Source organism: Protopterus annectens, chromosome 4.part1 (assembly GCF_019279795.1).
Source record: "Protopterus annectens isolate FY-2018-M chromosome 4.part1, PAN1.0, whole genome shotgun sequence".
Classification (NCBI taxonomy): Eukaryota; Metazoa; Chordata; order Ceratodontiformes; family Protopteridae; genus Protopterus; species Protopterus annectens.
In genome coordinates, this window is record NC_056734.1 from 609,648,278 (window position 1) to 609,673,587 (window position 25,310).

The following is a 25,310-nucleotide window of genomic DNA, read 5'->3' on the forward strand; positions in this document are numbered from 1 at the left end:
CATGAACTCGAGGCACTCCTCAGTATGGAGAAAATCGATATCTGTGCAGTAACAGAAACCTGGTTCAAGGCACCAGAGAGCACCCCAGCACTACCAGGATATAACTCATACCATACTTTTCGGCCCCAGAACTCGGACCGAAATACAAAATGTGGGGGAGTATCCATTTACATCAAGGATACCCACACCTCCAGGTTAGTGGCACTGCATGAGGCATCAGAGACCATCCATGTGCAACTAACAGTGGGCAAAACTGCTTTTCAGTTTGTAGCTACAGATCACCCGCCTTGTCTCAGGACCCTCACTTGGCATTCCTGAGAACATTGGAGAATATGAAGATCTCACCTAACACTATGATATTGGGTGATTTCAACTATCCAAACATTGACTGGGAAAACTACTCAAGTCCCAACTCCTTTGCCCAATGGTTCCTGGAGTTTATAAACTCAAATGCCATGGAACAACTGGTCACCACTCCCACAAGAGGGGACAATATATTGGACCTGGTCATCACCAACATGGGGGCTCAGTGTTCCACACCAGAGGTAAACCCCTCTTTGGTAAGATCAGACCATAAACTAATCACACTGGACATCTACATCCCGACCCCAACCCCAGCCAAAAAAAACACTGTGAAAAATTTCTGAAAAGTAAACTTCACACTTCTCAAGACCAAGGTGGAAAGCTTCAAAGCCCCCGGGCTAATGGAAAATGTTGCCCAAACCTTTACAAATGCATTCTGTGAACACCTACAGGAATGCATGGATCAAGCCATCCCAAGTAAAACCAAGACTCACTCCTCCAAAAACAGGAGACCAATCTGGTGGACCCCGGCCATAAATAAGCTATACAACAGAAGGAGGAAACTATTACATGATAGAGCAAAATCCCAAAAAGGGAAGGCATCCCTGATCAGTATTAGCCAGAAAATACGATCCCTCATAAAATCATCAAAGGCCAGTTTCGAAAGAAACATCACCAAAGACTCTAAAGATAATCACAAGGCCTTCTTTAGCTACATCAAGAATCTAGGTGGCAACTCTCAGATCTGCTCTGAGCTGGTGCAAAATGGCAAAAAATACACTGAACCCACTGACATTGCCAACATCCTGGTGGACAGGTTCAGTGCAAACTTTATGTCAAAGGAAAAATATACTTTAGAAATGATCAAAACACAGTAGATTCAGGTTAAGGCACTTTAATCTTGCAGCAAGGAGACAAAAATGTGCTATTACAGAGTTTGTCTAACTAGAAACAGGAAATACTTTCATTTTTATACATTCTCTAATACATGGCCTACCAAGCTGACGTAACAGATTACCAGCTTTTTCATCATCATCTGTTGACCATCATTCCCATGAATTTCTGCTGATTTATCAATTTTTGTGAGAAACTTCCTGAGGAAAACAACATGGCCTTGATTACTACCAGTTAGATACATGTTATGTTACCATTCAATGTACTATGGCTAATTCAAGCACAATGCTAACAGTTCAAGCACAATGCTAACAGTTCATTTCTCTAATAATCCTTTGTCTACTTTATCTCTAAGCTTCTGCAGCTGCACATGTTCTCATGCTTTGAACAGAGCTGATTGTTTAAAATTATTACATTTACAGAATATAGCATTGTTCATTCATTCGTTCCTGACCTAGCAGATAAACACCTGCTTCTCAAGTACATTTCCAAAAGGCATAAACATGAATATTGCTGTGCTAGCAATTACTAGGTCAGAGGGCATCTTGCAAGTTTCAGAAAGCATACTGCAGTTTTCAAAAAGCATCTTTTTTCAGTCTCATATGAAACTCAATTTATATATAACATAGTGCATATAAAATAGAATGAAAAATGTGTTAATTCTTTTGATTATTAATTAGCATTAAGCATACACACATTAATACATATTTTTCTAACATTTCCCTCCTGTTAATACTTTTTAATTCTATTTTCAAAAAAGAATAAACTGTATGCTTCTTTTCCTAACCTCTTCCAATTAGGATTTGCAGTTAAGAAAGTCATTCAGTTTAAACTTTTATGAAAGTGTTTCACATTCTAGCAGCTCTTCAAATTCAGTACTTTGATACATAGTCTCAGATACTGATATATCTATGAATTCTTTGATTAATTTCTTCATGCAGGGGATTCCACAACAAACACAAACTCCTATTAGGAGTAATCCTACCCCAATGGCAATCAATATGTTCATTAGGATGGAACCCCACCCCCCAAATACATTCTGGAAAAAGTCTGTCAGAGGGTTTGGGCCTGGTTTGGTCATGGCTGACATTTGCTGAATCACCTCGAGGTCATTGTTAATCTCATGCTGATGGTCAGGAATAAACGCACAGCATTCTTCTTTGATTAAAGCGCACGCCCCACCCCTCGCCGCTAGGGTGAAGTCAAGAGCCATTCGGTTTTGGAGTACTACAGTTCTCATGGCATTCAGTTCATCAGTTATCAGTTCAAGAGCAGAAAAAGTCACATTACTCATTACTTCGAGAAGTTTAGACAGTTTCCGCAGCTCCCAAATCGATTTAACTGCACCATATGCAGGTAATATGCCTGCCCACGATATGACAGCATCACTCAAGTCCATGTGCGCAAGTTTGGTTCCCACATTGCGATGGTCTTTCCAGCCTGCTTCGATCTGTCCCACTGGATTCTCAGGTTTTTTAACAGTCTTTTTGGTTACATCTCGGACATTTTGAATATTTCCCTGAGGCAAAACTGCAGTGTGTCGTATGGCCGGGACCAGGTATCCCAAAAAACAACTGCCAGACCAATTCTCAGGTAACCATTTATATGCCTTTTTACCACACACAAAATAACAGTCCTCTACTTTAGTTGTTACTTTGTTACGAAATGACTGCCCTGCATGAAACATTTTCCTATCTATTACAGATAACTGTTTAAAAAGTACAGGATTACGTTGTACTTGATCAAGAGTCTTATGCATAGATTTTAAAAATGAATCATAATCTGTACTACAAGTTCCACCTAAATCATTTGCTTTTGTATAACATTTATACTGTACGGTGACATTACACTTGCTCCATCCCACTTGGATGGTATTATTTTTGTAAAAACATACAATTCCTTTTTGTGTTACAGGCAAATACAGTGCTACCTTATCATGTGCTTTAATAGCAACTGTGTCAAAAAACAGATTCTCCCAGGTCTCATTGACCCCTGTATGCTGTTGGTATGGCCGTGCAGACCCAGCAGTTCAAAACATTAAAAGTCTCAGCATACACACGTGTAATTGCCTGATAAGTGTTAAAGTTCAGATGCCAGTCTATGTTTGGCTCATTACGTTTAATCAGTTCAACTTTTGTGGCAGGAAAAAGGAGTGGCCACAACAAAAAGAACAATGTGATTAGCATAGCTGTCAAAATGATCATACAAGTTTTCTGAGGTTGTTCAGTGTCTCTATTCATTCTGTACCTGGCCATTATGTTCTCGTTGTACAACAGTAACAAAGTTTTTGTCCAATTCAAAGTTCTTAATCAATTTACAGTGCGTCAGATGAATCCAGGAAGCTCGCTCCACGATCTTGACTGCAGTGGGTGTCGACAGTAGTACCTGGTACGGTCCTTCCCACTTCGGAGAACTCCAGTTCTTTTTCTTCACAATCTTCACCCAGACCCAGGTGCCTGGGGCTACTGGTGCTTCTGATTTCAGTTGCTCTTTATCTGAAACAGAATTTAACTGCAAAAGTTTGGTATTCAAAAATCGTCTCATATACCCTGCAAGTGAACTGTCAGCCTCTTGCTCCGCAGACATGAGAGGTTTCTACTGAGGTGTATAATATGCCCTCCCAAACAAAGTTTCCAAAGGAGTTAATCCCTTTGCATTTGGAACAGTTCTCATGCTCAACAGTGCCAGAGGCAAATAGTGCCCCCAGTTCTTTTGTGTCTCACTCATCAATTTCCTAAGCTTATTCTTCAACACCGCATTATGCCTCTCAACTAATCCTGCAGATTGGGGGTTGTAGGCACAGTGATTTTTTAACGATATTCCGAAATAACGACTAAGTTGTTGCACTGTTTGATTCACGAAATGTGTACCATTATCACTATAAATCTTTTCCGGTATGCCAAATCTGGGTATAATTTCTTTAACAAGGACCTTTGCGAAAGTAGCTACATCTGGATTTTTAGTTGGAAAAGCTTCCACCCATTTGTACAACATATCTATAATGATAAGGCAATACTTTTTATTCTCACATTTATTCAGTTCTATGAAATCCATGCAAATAGTATGAAACGGATACGGTGGTGTAGGGAAACTCCCTTGCTTAGGCTTCAATGCCCCTTCTGCATGATGCTTGTTACAAACATGGCATGCTGCACAAAAATTTTTTGTGTAATTTGTAAATCCATACGTTATAAACACTCGATTCACTAACTGTACCATCCCCCCTGTTGAGACATGGCTCTGCCCATGGCTCAATAAAGCTGCATATCTAAACAAGTTAGATGGCAAAATTGGTTTCTTTTCCTTGGAGATGTACAGTCCCTTTTCAAGGATTGTTCCTCGTTTTATCCACTTCTGTTTTTCTACATTTGTACTAAGTGTCTGCATTGTTTTTAACATTTCTAAATCTAAAATCTCAGAGGGTTGTAATTCCTCACTCAAAAGAAAAGCTTCTGAGGCTGAAGCTGTCTGTTTCGCAGCTGTATCAGCCCATGCATTACCTTTCGAAATTCTATCCTGTTGCTTGGTATGAACTACACATTTGCAAATAGCTACTTTTTTAGGTAACTGAATAGAGTCTAATAAATCTAAAATAAGTTGAGCATGATTAATTGGTTTACCAGTAGATGTTATCATTCCTTTTCCACTGCTGCACAAAAACATGTACAGTAGAAAAAGCATACTGACTGTCAGTAAAAATATTCACTTTCTTACCTTCTGCTAAGGTACATGCCCTTGTCAAGGCAATCAACTCTGCTGCTTGTGCAGATAAATTGTGTGGTAAAGATTTTGCTTTTAAAGTCTTGGTATCAGAAACGACTGCATACCCCACTAGAGTCTGTCCTGTAGGACCCCTCCTGCACGATCCGTCCACATAGTATGTCACCTCGGCATCATCCAAGAGAACATCTGTAAGGTCTTGTCTAGGTAATATCTTTTGCTCAATCTCCTGCAGGCAGCAGTGCGGTTTGCCATCTGCAGGGGTTGGGAGCAAGGTTGACGGATTCAAAGTTGTGCATCGTTCAATTGTCATATGAGGTTGGCTCAACAGTATAGTCATACAGGAAAGATGTCTAGCAGAAGAAAGATATGCTACTTCTTGCAGTAATATAATTGCAACTGCATGAGGCACTCTCAATGTGAGAGGGTGGAATAACACTACTGAGGACGAAGCCTGCACTGCCATTGCAGCTGCAACTACTGCTTGTACACAGTGGGGCAAGGATCGCACCACTGGATCTAACTGTGATGAATAGTAAGCTATGGGGCGTTGTTTGTCCCCATGCTGCTGTTTCAACACTGATGTCATGTAACCTTGCTTACAGTCTACAGTTTGGAAAAATTGCTTATGGTAGTTCGGTAATCCTAAAACTAAGGATGATGCTATCAGTTATTTCAGCTTGCAGAAAGCTGCTTCTGCTTCTGGTGTCCATTGTAATAAATCCTGTGCTGCCATTGGCTTTTTAAATATCAAATTAGTCAGTGGAGCAGATTCCAAAGCATAATTTGGTATCCAACTCCGACAAAAGTTAGTAGTTCCCAGGAAGGATATCATTTCCTTCTTGGTAGTTGGTCTAGGTGCTTGTAATATTGCTGTTTTTCTATCTTCATCTAATATTCTGCCTTCTTTGGATATTACATATCCCAAGTACTTAACTTGTTTTCTCCAAAGTTGTAGTTTGTTTTTGTTTACTTTGTGTCCTTGAGTAGCTAAAAACTGTAATAATGCTATGGTGTCCTCCTTACATTCTTGCTGGGTGGGGACTGCCAGCAGAATGTCGTCTACATAAAGTAAAATCTGACTACCTTTCGGTGGGATAAATCCCGCCAGGTTGCTTGCCATTTCTTGTGCAAATATTGTTGGACTTTCACAATATCCCTGTGGTAATCTTGTATATGTATACCGTTTCCCCCTGAAATGTAAATGCAAACCAATGTTGGCTGTCGGGGTGTATCGGTATTGAGAAAAATGCATTACTAATATCTACCACAGAAAAATACTTTTGCTGAGGCTTTAAATCATTCAGTAAGGTGTGCGGATCTGGCACCGTTGGTGCCCTGGGTATAACTGCATTATTTACAGCCTGTAAATCTTGGACCATACGCCATTCCCCGTTTGCTTTCCTGACAGGAAATAAGGGTGTATTACATGGTGAATCTGGAGATTCTATTAAGACTCCTTCCTTAAGTAAAGCTGCTATGATAGGTTTGATCCCTATCTCTGCATCCTTTCTCAAGGGATACTGTCTTTTCTGAGGTCTAAATGCTGATTTTGGCGTAATAGTAACTGGCCCTGCTGTTCGAATAAGCCCTACATCTGATTTCCCTGTTGACCAGAGAGTCTCTGGTATGTTTCGCAAGGCTTTTTCCTCTTCCTCCAATAAGAGTAATACTCAGCTATTCTCACTAGCCTGTCAGTGCACAGCTGGGTGTGTCTGTGTTATCCAATTCAATTTCTGCTTCTGTACTCCTTGTTCAGAGAGTTCTAATTCTGTCTGCTTTTCCCACCTTGTGACTTTTTCTCCTAAGTCTGCCCATTTCAAACTTCTATTCTTAGTTAAGCTAACATGTGGTAATCAATTAGATTTGTAAAGTGCTAAAAATTCCTGGGGCAATGAATAGCTTACTACACTGTTTTCCTCTGTGTCCCAGTACAAGCTTCGTAACACTAGTCTGTTTGCATGGTTTTGAAACAATTCCTGCTCATATTCTTTATCAGGTCCTGGTCTATTACAGTAATATAGAGTACAATGCAACAAATGCTGTTTGTCAATGTCGAGGGAGGGGAATTTACTGATGGCTACGTTCATCAGTTCTTCCGTTACTGCCCCTGGACCAGTCGTAACCAAGTCCTGGCTGTACCAATAATATGTCTCACCCTCCGGTCGCACTACAAAAGTATCCATTTGTCGCTGTGCCTCCATACCCTGCATGGTTGGAACTACGGCTATGCCAAATATCTGCATCAAGTCTCTACACAAAAGATTTACTGGGCATTTTGCAGAAACCACAATTTTGCTTTTCTGGGTCATTCCTGAAACGGGGTCTGTTATTGCTATGTCATGGGAGAGTGGCTCCCGATACAGCTCTCCATTAGCTGCTTTCACCAGTATATAATCTGGTGATTCTGAATCTTCCGGTAATTTGGAAGGATGTATCAGGGTCCGTGAAGCCCCTGAGTCACACAAAAATTTGACTTCCCTCCCCTCTACTAGGAGCGTCACTTCCAGTTTTGTATCTGCTAAGTAAAGCTCTAGGCTCAATAAGGCTAAGTCTAAAATTTCATTTTCTTCAACGTCTACAAATTCATGTACATCCTCTACCCCTTCTGTCACATCCTCTACCCTTGCTATCACATTTGCACTTGTCTTTTCCTGTTTGTTTTCATTCAGTGATTCCTGACTATCATATAGTCATTCCTCATCCTCCTTATTTTCTGTAGTCACCTTTTTATTTAGCCTGCAATCCCTTGCTAAATGTCCTTTTTTCCCGCATTTAAAACATTCACCTCTTTTCTTTCTTTCTTCAAAATCTTCTGATCGTTTGTCAGATTGTTTGTTTCCCTGGGTATTTTTCTTACCCTTTCTCCCAGTTTGTACTACAAATACTTCTGACCCATCTTCTGCTGAAAATACTTGAGTTTTCTTTTTCTTTTTACTATTAAAATGTCTCTCTGCATGTCTTGCATATTCAAGTAATGGCTGCAATCTACTCGTACGATGGTCTACCATGTGCTCCATAATAAAGCTGCTAATGGGAGTTATACTACCTTTCAAGAATGCATTCTTTAGCTGTTGCTCATATGGGGAATCTTGTGTCTGGTTTTCTGGTATTTGCATTCCGCAGTGGTTATTAAAACACCCTAATAATCTAGCATAATATCTATCAACTGTTTCACCTTCTTGTTGAATACACTGATTAATGCAAGTCCAATCAGCCCTAGGCTTCCATTTTTCAGAGATCTGGTCTGTCAGACCTTTCACTCTGCCATCCAATTCTGCATTAGTATGTGGGAGTGGTCTAAGCTGGGCGTCACGAGGATTCCAGTTGCCACTGATCATGTGCCAGTCTGGACCTACAATTTGTCTAACTACTTTTTCTACTTCCTCTCCATTCAAATGGTAACTTAATCTCATACCCTGTAAGTCATCTAAAAATTTTCGAAAATTCACTTTCGGATGGGGAATTCCCTCCGTGGCTTTCCGGATATCTTCCGGTGTCCATGGTCTATAAACTAAAAGAGTCGGATCCTGTCCTGCCTGTCCTGCCTGAGGATTTGGTACTTCTATGAGTGGACATATTTCTTCCTCACTCATAGCTTGTGATTTCCTATTTATTTCATATAATTCAATCTCCCCTCTCAAGTTGCGTGTTCGAGACCTTGTCTCGATAGGATCTCTGACAAATGGTTTTGCTGCTGTAGAAACAGTTGGGTATATCGGAGGTGGATCAGCTTGTCCACTCGCTTCATATTCTGGTAAGGGAAGTGGAGGGGGTGAAGGAGGGGCCGTTGCTATTACCAAGTTATTATCTTTTTTGTCTAAGAACATTGTTTTTGAATTTTTAATCTTTTGTTCCCTGCGATTTGCTTCCTCAAGCCACTTATGTGCCTGAGGGACTCCTAATCGTCGTTGCTTTTTTAATTGACCTTTTGCATCTGTTTTAAGTTGCCTGACAAGTTTAATAAGTGCAAGTTTATCTAAATTACCATCGAATTTATACTTATCAACCCATTTTGTATAATACTTAACATTGTCGGCATGCTGTAATTGCATATATTTCGTGTCTTCAGTTAGGGGAGGGTCTCAGGAACTTTTCATGCACTGATTTCCCATTGTTGCCTTAGCTGAGCTGTAAATTGTTACGTAACCCTTCTTATCACGTGGTACCACGGTTCTACACCTTCTCACAGTTTATCTAGAATGACTGCCTACTTATTCTGTTTCCCTGATCTATGACAAAACAGTAACCCCTTTTTTGTCCCTGATCTGCACATGCAAATCTTCCTGACAAAAACAGTTCTGCAATTAGTCCCTGATCTTAAAACAGAAATAAGGTAATTCCTCCTTACCTGACCCTCCGTGAGTTGATCCACCGGATCGTTGACTCGTCCTCCAATCCCAGATCAGAAACCGTGGCTGGCCTCTTTCGAACGACAATTCAGTCGGAGGTCTTTCAAAACAGAAGAGCCAATTTGGCCTCTTCTCTGTACGGATGCATGCCACCGGGCCCAATTCTGACCTAGGCCTAGAGCGAGAGGTACTTTCCGGTCCGAAGGACCAAACTGTCAAAGGAAAAATATACTTTAAAAATGATCAAAACATGGTAGGTTCAGGTTAAGGCACTTTAATCTTGCAGCAAGGAGACAAAAACGTGCTATTACAGAGTTTATCTAACTAGAAACAGGAAATACTGTCATTTTTATACATTCTCTAACTAGACATGGCCTACCAAGCTGACATAACAGATTACCAGCTTTTTCATCATCATCTGTTGACCATCATTCCCATGAATTTCTGCTGATTTATCAATTTTTGTGAGAAACTTCCTGAGGAAAACAACATGGCCTTGATTACTACCAGTTAGATACATGTTATGTTACCATTCAAGGTACTATGGCTAATTCAAGCACAATGCTAACAGTTCATTTCTCTAATAATCCTTTGTCTACTTTATCTCTAAGCTTCTGCAGCTGTACATGTTCTCATGCTTCGAACAGTGCTGATTGTTTAAAATCATTACATTTACAGAATATAGCATTGTTCATTCATTCGTTCCTGACCTAGCAGATAAACACCTGCTTCTCAAGTACATTTCCAAAAGGCATAAACATGAATATTGCTGTGCTAGCAATTACCAGGTCAGAGGGTATCTTGCAAGTTTCAGAAAGCATACTGCAGTTGTCAAAAGGCATCTTTTTCAGTCTCATATGAAACTCAATTTATATATAACACAGTGCATATAAAATAGAATGAAAAACATGTTAATTCTTTTGATTATTAATTAGCATTAAGCATACACACATTAATATATATTTTTCTAACACTTTACCCCCCCTTCCCCCCCAAAAGGGCCAGCGTCTATCCCAGAAGAATGTAGTCCCCCAGACATCACAGACACACAGGTGAAAGCAGCCCTCTCCAAAGCAAAAAACACAGCATCAATGGGATCGGATGGTGTCCTGGGCTGCATCTTACATGAGCTCCAAAAAGAACTGAACCTTTACATAAATTCACTGTTCAAACTCAGCCTTACTACCAGGATATGTACCAAAAGAATGGCGTACAGCAACAGTTATCCCACTCCACAAAGGTGGCGCCATAACGGATCCCGGGAACTATCGCCCTATAAGCCTGACTAGCCTGGTCTGCAAGGCTATGGAGTGCATCATCATGGATCTCATAAACAAAGACATTGGGAACCTCCAGACACTGGACCCTACCCAATTCAGCTTCGTTAAAGGCAGATCTTGCCTCTTAAACCAAGTTGACTTCTTTGAAACAGTTACCAAGGCCATAAATGAGGGAAAAGTAGTCCACACAGCCTACCTGGACCTTGCAAAGGCCTTCGACACAATACCCCACTCTGGCATTATAAATAAGCTTACCAGCTTGAATATCAGCCCCTATGTCACGAGATGGGTTGCAAACTGGCTCAGGGATAGAACTCACATGGTCAGAGTTGTGGGTGCCATGTCCGACTCCAAACCGGTTGCAAGTGGCATCCCACAGGGCTCAGTCCTGGGACCCCTCTTGTTCGGTATATACTTCTCTGAGGTACAGGCAAGCATGGGAGGACTGTGGCTGACCAAGTTCGCAGATGATTGCAAACTGGGAGCCATAATGGACTCTCCGGCTTACACAAGCATCCTCCAGAAGGGTCTTATGGAGATGGATACCTGGTGTCAGAACCATGGCCTCAAGCTAAATGCCAAAAAGTGCATTGTCATCCCCTTTGGGAAAAACAAAGTGCCCAAAAACTACCACATAGGTGGTAATCCACTAAGTATGGAAGATGTAATTAGGGATCTGGTAACCCTTTTATAATCACATTGCCAAAGTGGTTAGAAAAACCTTCTATATAGCCCATCTAATCATGAAAGGGTTCACATCTAGATCAAGAGAGGTCATTGTGCCCCTCTACTCATTGCTCATCAGGCCCATAATTGAGTACAATGCCCCATTTGGGATGTACCTTACCCGACACCTGCAACAGATGGAGAGACCTCAAAAGTACCTCACCAAGAGGATCGTGGGCCTCAAACAGATGCCCTATACAGCTTGACTAAAGAAACTCCAGCTCTACTCAGTTGCTTACCGCCTACTCAGAGGCAATCTCTGCCTGACGTACAAGGCCATGTCTAACCCAGAATTAATGGACATGCTCCACCTCAAGAAAATCATATCCGTTAGAATTACAGGGATTTAAACCTCAGCGCAACAATAAATAGGACATGCTGGAGGGATAGATTCATATCCCAGAGGCTTCTCTCGCTCTGGAATAGAATCCCAATCCATGTTAGGCAGAGCCCCTCAGTGACCCTCTTCAAGAGAAATCTTGATGAGTGGATGGGAAATCATAAATTTACTCCTGGGATCACTTCTATGGCCCTGCTGGACAAAGGCTCAGAAATCTAATCTAAAAGGGAGGCAAAAGCCAACACATTCTGGCTAGGTTTATAAATGCCCTAGGGCAGATAGCCTAGTACCTACCTATGAACCTATAAGATGGGCAATAAAACGGAGAATTTTTTTTCTCCTGGAAGTGCCTACAATAGAGTTAGAGCCAGACCTAGGCAGTTGCCTAGGGCCCCCTGGTTTGGGGGGCCCACAAGTTGGGGGGCTGCCACAAAATTTACATTCCTTCTTTATGGACGCATGGAGAGTACATCCTTAATAGTGCCTGTGAATGTGTCTTTAATACAGTGCATGTATATTTAAATTTGAAGTATGATTACATGAGCATGGATCTGTTGCCATTCCAGACTTTTAAGAGAGATGAGCATCCAGGATTGCTTGTTGCCATTCGAACATGAAACAAAGGTACTGTTGCAGAGCATTGCCATTCTGGACGATGTGTGTATGTGCGAGTGAAATGCCCCTGTTAGGAATGATGGGTTTGTTAACTTATTCAGGCTCAAACCCTGTACCTCGAATATAGGACCCTATAGCCTGAATCCTCTACACCACCTACCAAACTGTCATCAGCAAATGCATTTCAAGGACTGTTGAGTTTCAGTGTATTTTCAAAGAATGTTGAGTTTCAATGCATTTTCAAACATTGTTGAGTTTCTGTGCATTTTCCAGGACTATTGAGTTTCTGTGTATTTTCAAGGCATGTTGGATTTCAAGGGAAGAGAAGTTTACTGCTGCTCATGCTAAATCTTCTTTGAGTATGTAACTGTTTATTTTAGAAAATGGCTATCATCAGGGTTTGTGCTATAAATTTTAAAATCAGTGTTGATAGCACAGCAGGTAGCATACTTGCCCTTGGTTCAGAAGGCTGTGAGTTCTACTCCCACACTATGTTTATGGAGTGTTGATATTGCAGTGTTCCCTGTAAGGGGGGGTGGGTGCTGCATTCCTGAATGCGATGCCTTATCTTATATAATTTATACACCCTCCTTTATTCTGTTCAGTCTGTTTTAGCTACTCTCCCATAAAACATTATTTTTAAAATCTACTTTAATTTTGGCAAAGAGTGACAATCTTCCCTGTGGCCTGAGAGTCTGCCACTGGTTTTACTCCAAACAGGGTTGCTTCAGTTTCAGAGTGGATTTTAACTCTCACTCAGACCAAATGAATTAAAAGGTACCATCACACTTTTGTCAGGCTATGTCAACTGGAGAATAAGGTGAAGGCCTCTAACTCATCTCCTGGTGGTGAAATAAAGTTCAACAGCACTGAAGGTGTTCACCTATGCAGGGAGATGCATGCTGCCATACATAAGTCTCACAAGGGCTGCCATCACTTGCTTATGTGGTTATATCTTTCACCTCCACTAACTACCTTGATGATAGCAAGCTCAGATGCTCATAAGCCTAGTACTTATTATACAGCGGGAACTTCTCATTGTTACATTTGTTAATGCTTGTTATGTACTTCACAGATAAAGATTCTAGTTGTCTACTGATGTACTATGTTCTTCATCTGTAAATATGTTGTAAGTAATTTCTATGTTAAATTGTTAATCGCTATGTAATCCAATGTAACTACTGTCTGTTTATTTTACTGTGGAGCTTTTCTCCCCGGGCCTCCGCTGAAAATGGACCCACGTCCAGTCGGACACTCCCGGTCAACAAATTTAAATAAATAAATAAATAAATAAAATAATATCCACACCTCCCGCAGTCTATAGGTTGCAACAGGCATTATGTCCTCCCAGCTTAGCCCTGGAGTGACAAATCCCATAGGCTAAAAGCCAACAACTCCGGCCCCCCAGTCATGTGCATTGCCAGAAGTCGTGCCTTTCCTAACTCACCCACATCTCTTCTGAATCACAGATCTACCTTTGTCCATCTTGGTCACAGTCAGGGTTTTATACATCTTCTCCACAGAGCTGAGGCACACGACAATGATTTATTCTGTTTTAGCATTTGCATGTTTCCTCATGTGTGATGACTTTCCCTGACTATATTCAGAAAGAATAAGTTAAGAATAGAAATACAAACTAGTGCATACAGTACTAGTGTGCAAAAAATCATTGACCCGTGTTGTCAAGAAGCAGATGTTTTTGAAAAAATATACCCATTAGACTCTACTTTGTTTATATAAAATGAATAAGCAATTAAGTCATTAGATTGAAAGTAATAGAAATGCATTTCGTGAACATACTTGAAAATTGTCAAGGGCTAATTAATTATTGCTGTCATAGTAACAAATGGGGCTTTAACTGAACTAAAACAGTAGAGGCACACATTTATCTCTACCACAATAATACATTATTTGATTAGCTTTGCTCCTTATAATGATCTGCAAGTGTTACAGCCATCTGTGGGCATAGCAGCAAGGAGTTAGGGTCCTTAAGCCTGTGTTCTAGTTGATATCATCTGACAACAGAAGGGCGGTACTATTTAATTCCAATACCCTATAGGGAAAGGACAAATAACTATAGGCATAGAAACATGTTCTTATAAAAACCAGACTCTGGAAACCAGAACTTGGTGATGTATCTATTTACCGACAGTTTTACTAAGTTTCCTGTAAACATTCCTTCCATTTAGTCTGATTAATTACATGCTTCAAACCAGGGAAATTGCTACTCCCAGCAAAATTAAGTCAATATTGCTGTCTACATCACCTATTCCATTTTGTCAGTCCTTAAAACAATTCAAACTGCATACACTTTATTTCTTTAGTCACTATGCGATGATGTAAAAGCATTAAAGAGTTGATTTAATAAATACGTTGATGACTTGCAGCTACAATTAATTTTAAAAGATTATTAGTCATGTAAGTATACGGAGCTGTAAAATGACTAGTGTATGCATTTTGCCAAATAAACAGCAAACTGTATCTTCTTGATGAATGTTTTATGAATTAGCTGTTATCTCCATCCAGTAGCTGAGCATATGTCCCGTAATCATTTAATACTGATTTTTGTTTTCTTTATTACTTTGTAGGTTGTGATCATGGAGCGAATTCTTATTGTTAATATAGACACGTAAGCAACTGATAAAAATATATACTTTTGGGAGAGGTAATTATAAGAAACACACTAGGAAGAAAACTAAGCCATACTATGTAGAATGAAACATTGCAAAAATCCAAACAGCAAATACCCAAGCTTAAGAAAATTTAACAATCTAATGGAAAGAGTCCCAAGGCTTGGCAAATGCATGTCGAGGTGGGCTGCGAGTAGCAATGAAAATCGAAATGTTGAATTTAAATTTGTGTATAGTATACCCCGAGATGTTGGGGGAATGTATACAGCAAGCAAAACAGTAATTACTAGAGTTATCCATGTACAGTAGGGTTAGAGAAGACCATTCTCACAAAAAAGTGTTTCTCAACAAAGTCTTAAGACTGAAGGACTCACCTTAGAAGTTTTAAGGTATAATGTATAGGACTAGCAAATTCTTCGACTGCTTTTGTTAACAGTTCATGAGAAGATGGGATTGTACATGATAACTCGAGAAATGCTGATAGGATTACACTTCAAACAACTGACAATCATCAGGAAGCAGAAAACTAACAGCTTATGTAAACCCAGATGCTGGAAAACTGACAAAAGCATATAATATAGCAAAAATAAAATAAATTATGAAATACTGTTTGGTTGTCAGCTAGTGAAATTGATGATACAAGACAGCATGGCTTCATAGCAACAATGGCATATTAATATAACATTTCAAAGGGACTACTGAAGCAACTACCTCTAATTTTTCTTATAACTGTGTATGTCTGTCTATATGTTGAGGTTGTATACCTCATAAACACAAAGTACAGAGTTTGATTCTCACTTTGAGGGAAATTCATTAGGCTCAAAATAATACCCAATGGCAGCTAGGCTAATATTTACCTATGAACATATTTATTTTCATTTGACGTCCAGCAATGCCCATTTTCAACATCAGCTTTGAATCTGAATTTATTATACTGTTTAACTAACTAAGCTCTTAATGAATGAATAAAACAAACAACAAGAACAAAGTATTACATTTAAAATGTGCTCAGAAACAGTTAAGATAATAGGAACAAAGAACTGCATTTTCACTAGATTCACAGATTGTAAAGGTCCAGGAGCAATTATTAAAACAACAAGCATTAGAATGGTCCCATACCCTATATTAACTAGCTATAGAACTCCCTCTATTTACAAGAAAGCCACAATGCCTGTCTACAGGAGCTAGAATGACTCAATATTAAACACAATACCATTTTCCCTAGGTGATCTAAATTATCCAACTATAGAGTGGGAAACCTGCAGCACCACTAGTGAACAAGCTCAGGGATTCCTGGACGTTGTCAATACAAATGCTCTGGAATAATCAGTCAGACTCCCCACTAGGGGGAATATCATCCTGGATCTTGACATTACTAATATGGGAGCATCGTGTATCATCTCTTGTGTCTTCAGCACTTGTTAGATTTGTCCATAAAGCAGTCTCCTTTGAAATAAAATTGAAACCAGAGAGCTCTTACACCCAAGGTACCTTTAGAAATTTCTTTAATACAAACTACCTACTCCTAAGTGATACATTGGCAAATGTCAAATTCTCACCGAACCTATAACTAAATCATAGCAGTTAATAATTATGATCTCTGACATCTAGAGTAACACAAACACACACACATACATGCACATAAAACACACACAAAATTATACATGCTGCATATATTTCATTCCATGTTCTAAAATTATTACTTGCTGCATACATTTGTTCCCTTGTAATAAAATAATCAAATAACTTCCTAATGGAGATGAATTCCACTGTCCCAAACTAGCATTACAGAGCACCTCACCCCCTCACAATCTGCTGTTGAATGTCACAGGATTGCTGGACAACTGATGCTGTCTGAGGACTGACCAGATTGACCAGTTACTTGCACAGGACGCCTCACTTTATTCACTGGGCAGTCTCTGAGTATGGCTGACATGGTAATGAATTATGGCCTATTCCTGTCCTATACTTCTCATGTTGGCCACAATGGAAATGGGCTGATGGTGGCAGTGGTTTAGTGAGGATTGCTACCCCTTCTTGACCAGAGGTAGTCCTACTACTACTGCATGGGGACTGTTTATGTAGTATGATCTATGATTACATCCTGATATGCATATGTAACATATATTTTTTTGCATTGTAGTAATTTGCATGTGGTTGCAACAGGCCAGTGGACAAAATGGATTGTGGTTAATGTACCTTTTAAGCAACTGTTAGGATTAGGGTCTATGAAAGTGGGGTTTTGTAACATTAGACATGTATTTACCATAGCAATTTACTGGTACTGGTGCTCAGTTAAGTATGGGGGGTGGGATGGGGGGGCCTGGTCTTTATTGTGAACATTTTGAAGGCTGCTTGCAGTGCAGTCCTCACAGTACATCTTTGATGTTCCAAGGCACCCAACTGCTCAGCAGAACTAGCGGATTGCATGGGTGCATGCATTGGCTCCTTTGTAAAGATGCCTTTAAAATTTAGCCCTCCCTCCACTCCTACAGGGTGGTATGCCTCATTGTCATGGATCAGTATGCTGAGGTATATGCACCTTGCACACCTTGCAGCATAAACCATTCATAGTGAACATCAACTTTGTGCCATAGCAGGTCTCTCTATGTAAATTATACTTAAGTCTTACCTCTAAAGATGGTGATGACCTATCAGTGCATATGCATGCTTTATAATAGTTATTTTAAACTTCACTTTGCATTTGGTTCTTTATAATTACAAGAAAGAGCTAAGGTCTTTTTTATTTCTATGTCTTCAGTAGTTCCAGTTTCTGGTAATATTTAGTATTATGTTCCTGTCGTCTCTGTTTCATGTTTTATGTTTTGAAAATTGTTTTAGTTATTTGCTAAACCTTGTACAACATAAATGTCAACTTTAATAGATTATTTTTATTGTTAAACCTTGTACTACAGAAATGCAAACCTGTAATTTACTTTTCCATTCAAATATAAAAGTTGTATCAATATGCAATTCAGGTTTAGTTGGACTAAAATAAGAGTGGATGAATCACTTTGTTCTAATTTCTGAGAATAAAAAACAATCAGCCCTGATAGTGTTAGCAATGTATTAATAAAAGAACTGTTATAATTTGTGTAATGTTTTGCTGTGATGGATGTTGTTTCTGAATTTGACACAATGCTTTAATGTGTTTCGAAATAATGAGTAATCAGAAGCAAAGACGGCACTCACCACTTTACTACAGAGTGTTTATCCTTTTTTTTTTCTATGAGCATCTTTTGGTGAGGCTGGATACTCATAAAATGTATGCAAACATATAAGCATGTCTCCCATTATTCAAAACAACAATGATTGTATGTTACTCCTTAGAAAGTATTTATTGCTTTCATTTAAACGCTTTAACCACAAAACACACAGCAGATGGTTAAGAACCTCTTTTGATATAAATCAGTCACAGAAGTCAAATAGTAAGTCAAAAATATTAATTGAAAGAGTAGATTTGTTGTCTAATGGTCATACGTATAGCCTGTGCAGTGCCTTATAAGCTGCCAGAAATGGACACAAATTAGTTTCTGTCAGAAGCCTTTCCTGCAGTACAAGGAGCCCGGCAACATAAAAGCAAAATCAACTTACTCAGATGGAAAGTTTATACTGCAAATGCGTCCTAAAGTGTGTTTTATTTTAATGTTTGTTTCTTCTTTATCTGCAGGCTTCCTTGGCGCTCAGTGTGAACAGAAGATAGACCCCTGTGCATCTTCCCCTTGTCAAAACAATGGGACTTGCTATGCAGATGGACTGTCATACTCCTGCAGCTGTAGTCCTGGTTACACTGGAGCAAACTGCGCTCAGATTGTTGACTTTTGTGCGTTGAATCCTTGTGCACATGGTATCTGCCGAAGTATGGGAACCAGCTACAAATGTTTTTGTGTTCCAGGTATGTGTTCCTGGATAAATACAAATAACGTGTGTTTTTTTTTTTTTAATTGTTAGGAGTATGAAACAGAAAGGTCTGTAAGCTACATAATTTGCAATGCTTGCTTGCTTGTTGTGTAGAGTTTCCATAATTTTGTATGCTGTAATTCTTAGCATCTCTTGACTGTTTTTCCTTTAAGAACTAGTATATAGCTACTTGCACATTTTGTTAAGTTTAGTCACATTACTTGGACTTTAATGAAAGACAAGAAATAATAGTAATCAGAACTGTCCAGGCTAGGAAAGCAATCTTAAAATAATTAGTTTATTCAAAAATGTGTGTAACTTCATTTTTCTGGATATTCTGAATGTTAAAAGCAATCTTAATAGGCACAACAAATATGCAATTAGATGAGAAAAGAAGAAAGTGCTCACTATTTTGCAGTACCTAACCCAGTATAATCTCGTTTAGATAAGATGCGATATGAAAAACTCCATACGATGTAATTCTGAAATAGAAAGCAGTGAATGTACTTTATCTAATACTTGTCAAGGCAGTTAATTCCATGAGAAGACATAATATGCAAAAATCGATGTGTTTTACTCAAGAGACTGGCCAGATAGTGGAGTGATGTTCTCCTTGACTGAAATACGCATGCAAAACAAACTAGACATACAAAAGGAAGATAGCATTGATTTTTTGAAAGAACACATAAGTCAAAAGCAGAGTGCTCCAACTTTTGCTGCTTTCAGTGATGCAAAGTTAGATTTTCAACTGGGTGCAGTTTTGTGACTGTGACCTTCAGCAAACAGCTACCTTAAAATGGAATTAATGAGAACATCATGCCAAAAATAGTTGTCTTTGGCAGGTTATCGTTGTCATTGATGTTGCTCTCAGATGGTCTGATGGTTCTACTCCTAGCTCTTATATAAAATGCTAATGAATATTCATCTCATGGAGCACAGGTCCACATTTCTCAGTCTGATCACTAAAAAACAATGTTACAAAAGTTACTTATAATGATCTGCATACTAAGGTACTCAAGGAGGCAGTGAACTTTTCTGCTTCGTTCCAGGACTATGCAATTAACAGTGCAGCCCACATGTTGCCCCCATCACTGAGCAATACTGTGTGTCACCATCATGTAGGCTAAGGCAGCACATTACAAATAATGAAAGAGAGATTCACAAAATACTCAACTGGTGACAGTTTTGTGCTGTGGGGCTTGTTGTAGCTGTTAACTCACTAAAAGTGTGGAAATGTGCATTAAGGTGAATACCTGCCATTCACAATAGGGTCTTTTCTTGCAATATAAACATTGATCTGCTTACAGATGCATTAGGAAGTGTCAGATATAAAGGGACAACTAAATATTATATTGTAGGCAGAAGAAAAAGGAACCATTTGAATATTCAAACAGTATTAATGGGTTTGTGTATAGACATAAAAGGAGGTTGTAGGGTAAAGAAAGACATATGGTTTGCTCTATAAAACTGCAGGCACATCAAATTTGATAGCAAAATTGTGTTACTGTATTGTCACATGCTGTCTAGATGAGACAGTCAATTCTTGACTTCTATGATAAACTCTTTCACTGCTGTGTATGAGTACAGAGGAATAGTTACACCTCTGGATCTGGATGCCACATACTTTTATATAAGCTGTATGGTAAAAGAGGACTTCTTTACAATACTGGATATGCACTGATCAAGGGACAGTTCATGGTCAACATAGGTTCCCAGATATCTAATTATGAGATCAGTTTTCAGGGGTTCAACATAGGTTCCCAGATCTCTAACTATGAGATCAGTTTTCAGGGGGAGTCAACATAGGTTCCCAGATCTCTAACTATAAGATCAGTTTTCAGGGGGGTCAGCATAGGTTCCCAGATCTCTAACTATAAGATCAGTTTTCAGGGGGGTCAACATAGGTACCCAGATATCTAACTATGAGATCAGTTTTCAGGGGGGTCAACATAGGTTCCCAGATCTCTAATTATGAGATCAGTTTTTTTTTTGGGGGGGGGTCAACATGGGTTCCCAGATCTCTAATTATGAGATCAGTTTTCGGGGGGAGTTGTCAATTTAATAGCTACAACGTGAGTCATGCTTGCTGAAAGATAAACTTGTACATTTCTTAGCATTTAGTTTCAGTCCATGGTTTTGGAATCAACTGCTTGTTTGAGACAGACTGTCCCATGGCATCATGATATCCACTGTGCAGATTTTGATGGCACCAAGTTTGCAAACATCTGCAAACTTGCATAGTCACAATCCCTTAACACTAGCCTTGACTACCAAAAAGTAAATGAAGATTGGGGCTGGCATAATGGTTAAGGTGTTTACCTCACAGACTTGAGGTACAGGGTCTGGTTCTCACCTTTGAAAAGAAATTGGCTAGGCTTAAAATGACCTGCAAGTGCAGCTAACCTGGTACATATCTGTGAGCCTATAATAACAGAATAATCATTTCCCTTGCTCTTGGTGGCCACATTAAACAGATATGTATTTTAACTTTTGCACATCTGCAAAATAAATAGCATCAGAACTATTAGATTAAAACACAAATGGGACATGTAAGAGAGACAGATATGTTTGTCAGGAAATTCCCATTCTCTGGAACAGGCTCCCTATCCATGTTAAGCAAAATTCATCCCTATTCCTATTTAAGCACAACTTGGACCAATGAATGGGTAATTGGAAATTCACATCTGATCTGGCACCTAGGATTCTGATGGACAGAGGCTGCCAGTAAAGCACACCTATATAAATCAAATTTGTGGGTCACATTTGTCGTGCATGGCTAGGCTTATTAGGGCCCTAGTGGTCATCAGCCTAGTATACACCTATGAACCAAAGTGAAGTACCCCAAGAACTGAACCCTGTCGCACTCCACTACTAACATTTTTTTGGAGGATGTAGAGCCATCTCTTACTTCCTGTGTTCTGTTTGTTAAGGCTCTTAGCATTGAGCAGCAATGCCTTAGTGTTATCCTGATTCTCTTTAGTTATGTTGGAAGTTTTTGAAGAATGACTTGGCCTAAAAGAGACACAATGGAGGAGGACAAGGTTTTAGCCAATATACAGGAGCCTCAGGGGGAATGCAGGCCAAGCCTGGAAAATCAGTTTTGACTGTGTGCTATCTCTTCCTAGGCTGATATATATATTGTACCCCCTTATAATGACACTAGAATCTAAGCAATTTTGTGGCCTCATTCCTGGTGATGATAGAATAATGCACATGGCTGAGTTCATACCTACATCAGCGACATACTTTGAGAGCTCCTTCATACATCTCTTCACATAGTCCAAGGAGGTAAGCCTCAAGTCATTTGCATCCACATGTACAATGACTGCGTCATGTTTGCACCTGTGTTGCATGGACTTAACTGCCCGTATGATTTGGTGAATCCTGGCATCTGATAGGCAACTGACTGTGACCCTCTCATTGCACAGCCTGAAGAGTGATGCATTGACATTTCTCACTGCAGAGTCACCTGTGATGAGGATATTAGTTTATATAGTGCTTTGCGTTACATGCTTTTGGACCGAATCTATCTACCTCATAAAAGTATTCTTCATGGTGAGTTCTGCCTGTGATGTGTATTTGCAAGGTTGCAGAGGGTAGCTGTTTCTTGAGCTACATTAAGAAGGCCTCTGTAGTTTAAGTAGGTTACTTCAACAAGCCACAGCATATGTAGGTCTATACATTTGGTCTGCATTGTGTTGTGTGGTGCAGGCAACCTCATTACTTGCAGTGGTTTCATACAAGAGCTTTCCTTGTAATAACATTATATAAATACATGTCTCACACACAAAGTTGTAAATTGTGTAAGCAGAAGGTGGTTTGTCACTGAAAAAGTGACAATCGATACATTGTCAAAAAAATGCCCATTTCAATCAAATTGGCTACAGAAACAGTTGGAAAGTGCTAATCCATGGTTCCAGTTAACTTTTACTGTGGGCTGGAGGGGGTGCAACGCTTAAGAGATTAGGAGCTACTTAACTGGAGTGCTGTCTGTCTAAGAACAACATTAAAAGTCAGCACGCCAAGAGGAGCAAGACACTTTTTACAACTTCTAACAATAAAGTATGCCCAGAATTTCTGGAGTAAGTTAGGAACTGATGTGGCAAATTCTACTGGATGCCATAGTTGGCCAGGAATTAATGATTACCTGTCTGTCAGTAGCCTGCTGAAACTGAAGGCATTAGCCAGATAGGTGTCACTGCCTCTGATCCTTGAGTAATCATTCCGGTGAAAGAAATTGTAATTGCCATTATGTGAAGGCTGGATATTATTGTTGGAAATCTAAGAAGCTTTTATTAGAGTTGGATATGTGTAACTTCAGTTTTTTTTTTATCAAACATACTATTAATGTTTGCATTTTTTGAATTTTAAAGCTTTTTATTTGAAAATTTGAAAATTTAATATATATAGAAAAAAATCATTTAACCTTAGGTAGAGGAAATGACATCACTGATGTTTTAATTGGGGAGGGAAATTTTGAATGTAAAAGACAGTTGGAAATGTAATGTTTTATCTGAGGAAGTTCATGTATAATTGTTGATGAAAGCACTTATCTTGTTTATTATTTCTTGTGCATTAAAGCTTTTTGGAATTTTTCATCAGTTTCCTAGCCGCAGCAGTGGCGTTTTATGGGTTTCTTCAGTCATGGGTTCTAAGTGCCCCTGTCTGTACAATGGATGGTTAAAATTACTGTGGGAGGAACAGTGTCTTGCAAATAGAAGCAACTTATGATAACAGAAGAATATAAAAACCTTCAAATAAGCCCCATTACCAGTAGCAAAATAACACAAGTCAAGGTTCTAAGCGCATTCAGAGGGCTAGAAATGGCTTTGTTCATCTACTACTCGGATTGGAGTTTAAACCAAAGCAATTCTGATGCAGATCACAACAAATGCCATAAATAAGTACAGACCTATTTTAGTAACTCAGTAATAAATGCCAAAGTACTTATCCTAGGTGTTTCTAAGTTGTTACATAGTCAAATCTAGTATAAAACAATGTCAGTCAGTAGCATGGCTGCTTAGTGTTAAGCAGCTCTGAGTGAGTGAGTGGATGAGACTGGGAGGAGTTTCTAGAGACAATTTTTAGTATGGAAGGTTAACTCAAGAGCAATATTGGTTGATTGTGTGGGCACTCTGTATTATCAATCAAAGGAATACAGTGGGAGGAAAACTACTTAAATAGTTTACACAAATGACACTTTTGTGTTCCTGACAATAAAAATGAAATAGGAGTGGGAGTGATTTTGGTAGTCAAATTACAGTAACTGGGAAAAATAGAAAAACAATAGAGACGCTGGCTTTTACAATTACACCAAGATAAGGTTATCAGGAGTAGGTAAAACTCCAAAAAAACTATCCCAAGCCAGAGATGAAATCAGACACAAAGCCTTGTAGTCCATAGTACTACAGACTTACTAGCTGCCTGAACAAACTGACTAGTTAAAGAACAAAAAATGCACTTGCTACAAAATGCATTAAAATAATTCTGACAGAATATTAGAATTAAACAAATGCGAGGTAGTTGCTTACTTTCCTAGTGCAGAGATACTTAAAATGGTGATCTTTTCTCTTTTTAAAAAGTATCCACAGAAATGGTTTTAATCTAGGCAAGCCAAAATGACCAGGTCTCTTATTACACCTTCTAAGTTAAGTGGAACACCGTTGATGTGGTAGTTCATGGGCAAAGTGTTTTTTCCAAAGGGAATAATGATGCATTTTTTTGGCATTTAGTTTAAGGCCGTGGTTCAGGCACCAGTCATTGGTGTCAGTGAGGCCCCTTTGTAGGATGTTTGTGTCAGTTGGAGATTCTATAATTGCTCCCAGTTTACAATCATCTGTAAACTAGTTCAGCCAGAGTCCTTTTGTGTTGGCTTGAACTTCTGAGGAGTAGATGCTGAACAGAAGGGGACCCAGGACTGATCACTGTGGGACACTGCTCCTGACTAATCGATAGTCCGATTTGGAGTTTGCAACCTTCACAGTGTGAGTTCTATCCGTGAGCCAGTTAGCAACCCACCTTGTGACATAGGGTTTAATGCCTAGATTAGTGAGTCTATCAATGATTCCTGAGTGGGGAATGGTATCAAAGGCCTTAGCAAGATCGAGATAGGCTGTGTGTACCACCTTGCCCTCATCCACAGCTCTGATGACAGACTCAAAGAAGTCTACCACATTGAGCAGGCATGATCTACCCTTCACAAATCTGAACTACATGGGGTCCAGAGTTTGGAGGCTTCCTATATCCCTATTTGTAAGGTCCATGATGATACGCTCCATAGCCTTGCATAACAGACTAATCATGCTAATGGGGCAGTAGTTTCCAGGGTCTGAAGTCACTCCCCCTTTGTGTAGTGGGATGACCGTGGCCATTCGCCATTCTGTGGGTACAAAGGCTGATGTGAGGCTGTGATTGAACAGGGCACTCAGTTGTGGTGCCAGTTCATTTTGTAGCTCATGTAGGATGCATCCAGGGATATTATCGAGTCACATGGAAGCTGTGGTCTTGGCTTTAGACAGTGCAGTTTTAATCTGAGCAGCAGTAATATTAG

At 39.4% G+C, this 25,310-nt stretch overlaps 1 protein-coding gene across 1 annotated transcript in view; it reads left to right on the forward strand.

Annotated features, from left to right (window-relative positions):
* The window catches only part of DNER (delta/notch like EGF repeat containing), a 1,500,171-nt gene that overhangs the window by 1,008,802 nt on the left and 466,059 nt on the right, over positions 1-25,310 (forward strand). Inside the window, exon 8 of the mRNA XM_044070411.1 lies at positions 18,531-18,755. Coding sequence (XP_043926346.1) covers positions 18,531-18,755 — 225 coding nt within the window. The remainder of the gene's footprint in view (positions 1-18,530; positions 18,756-25,310) is intronic.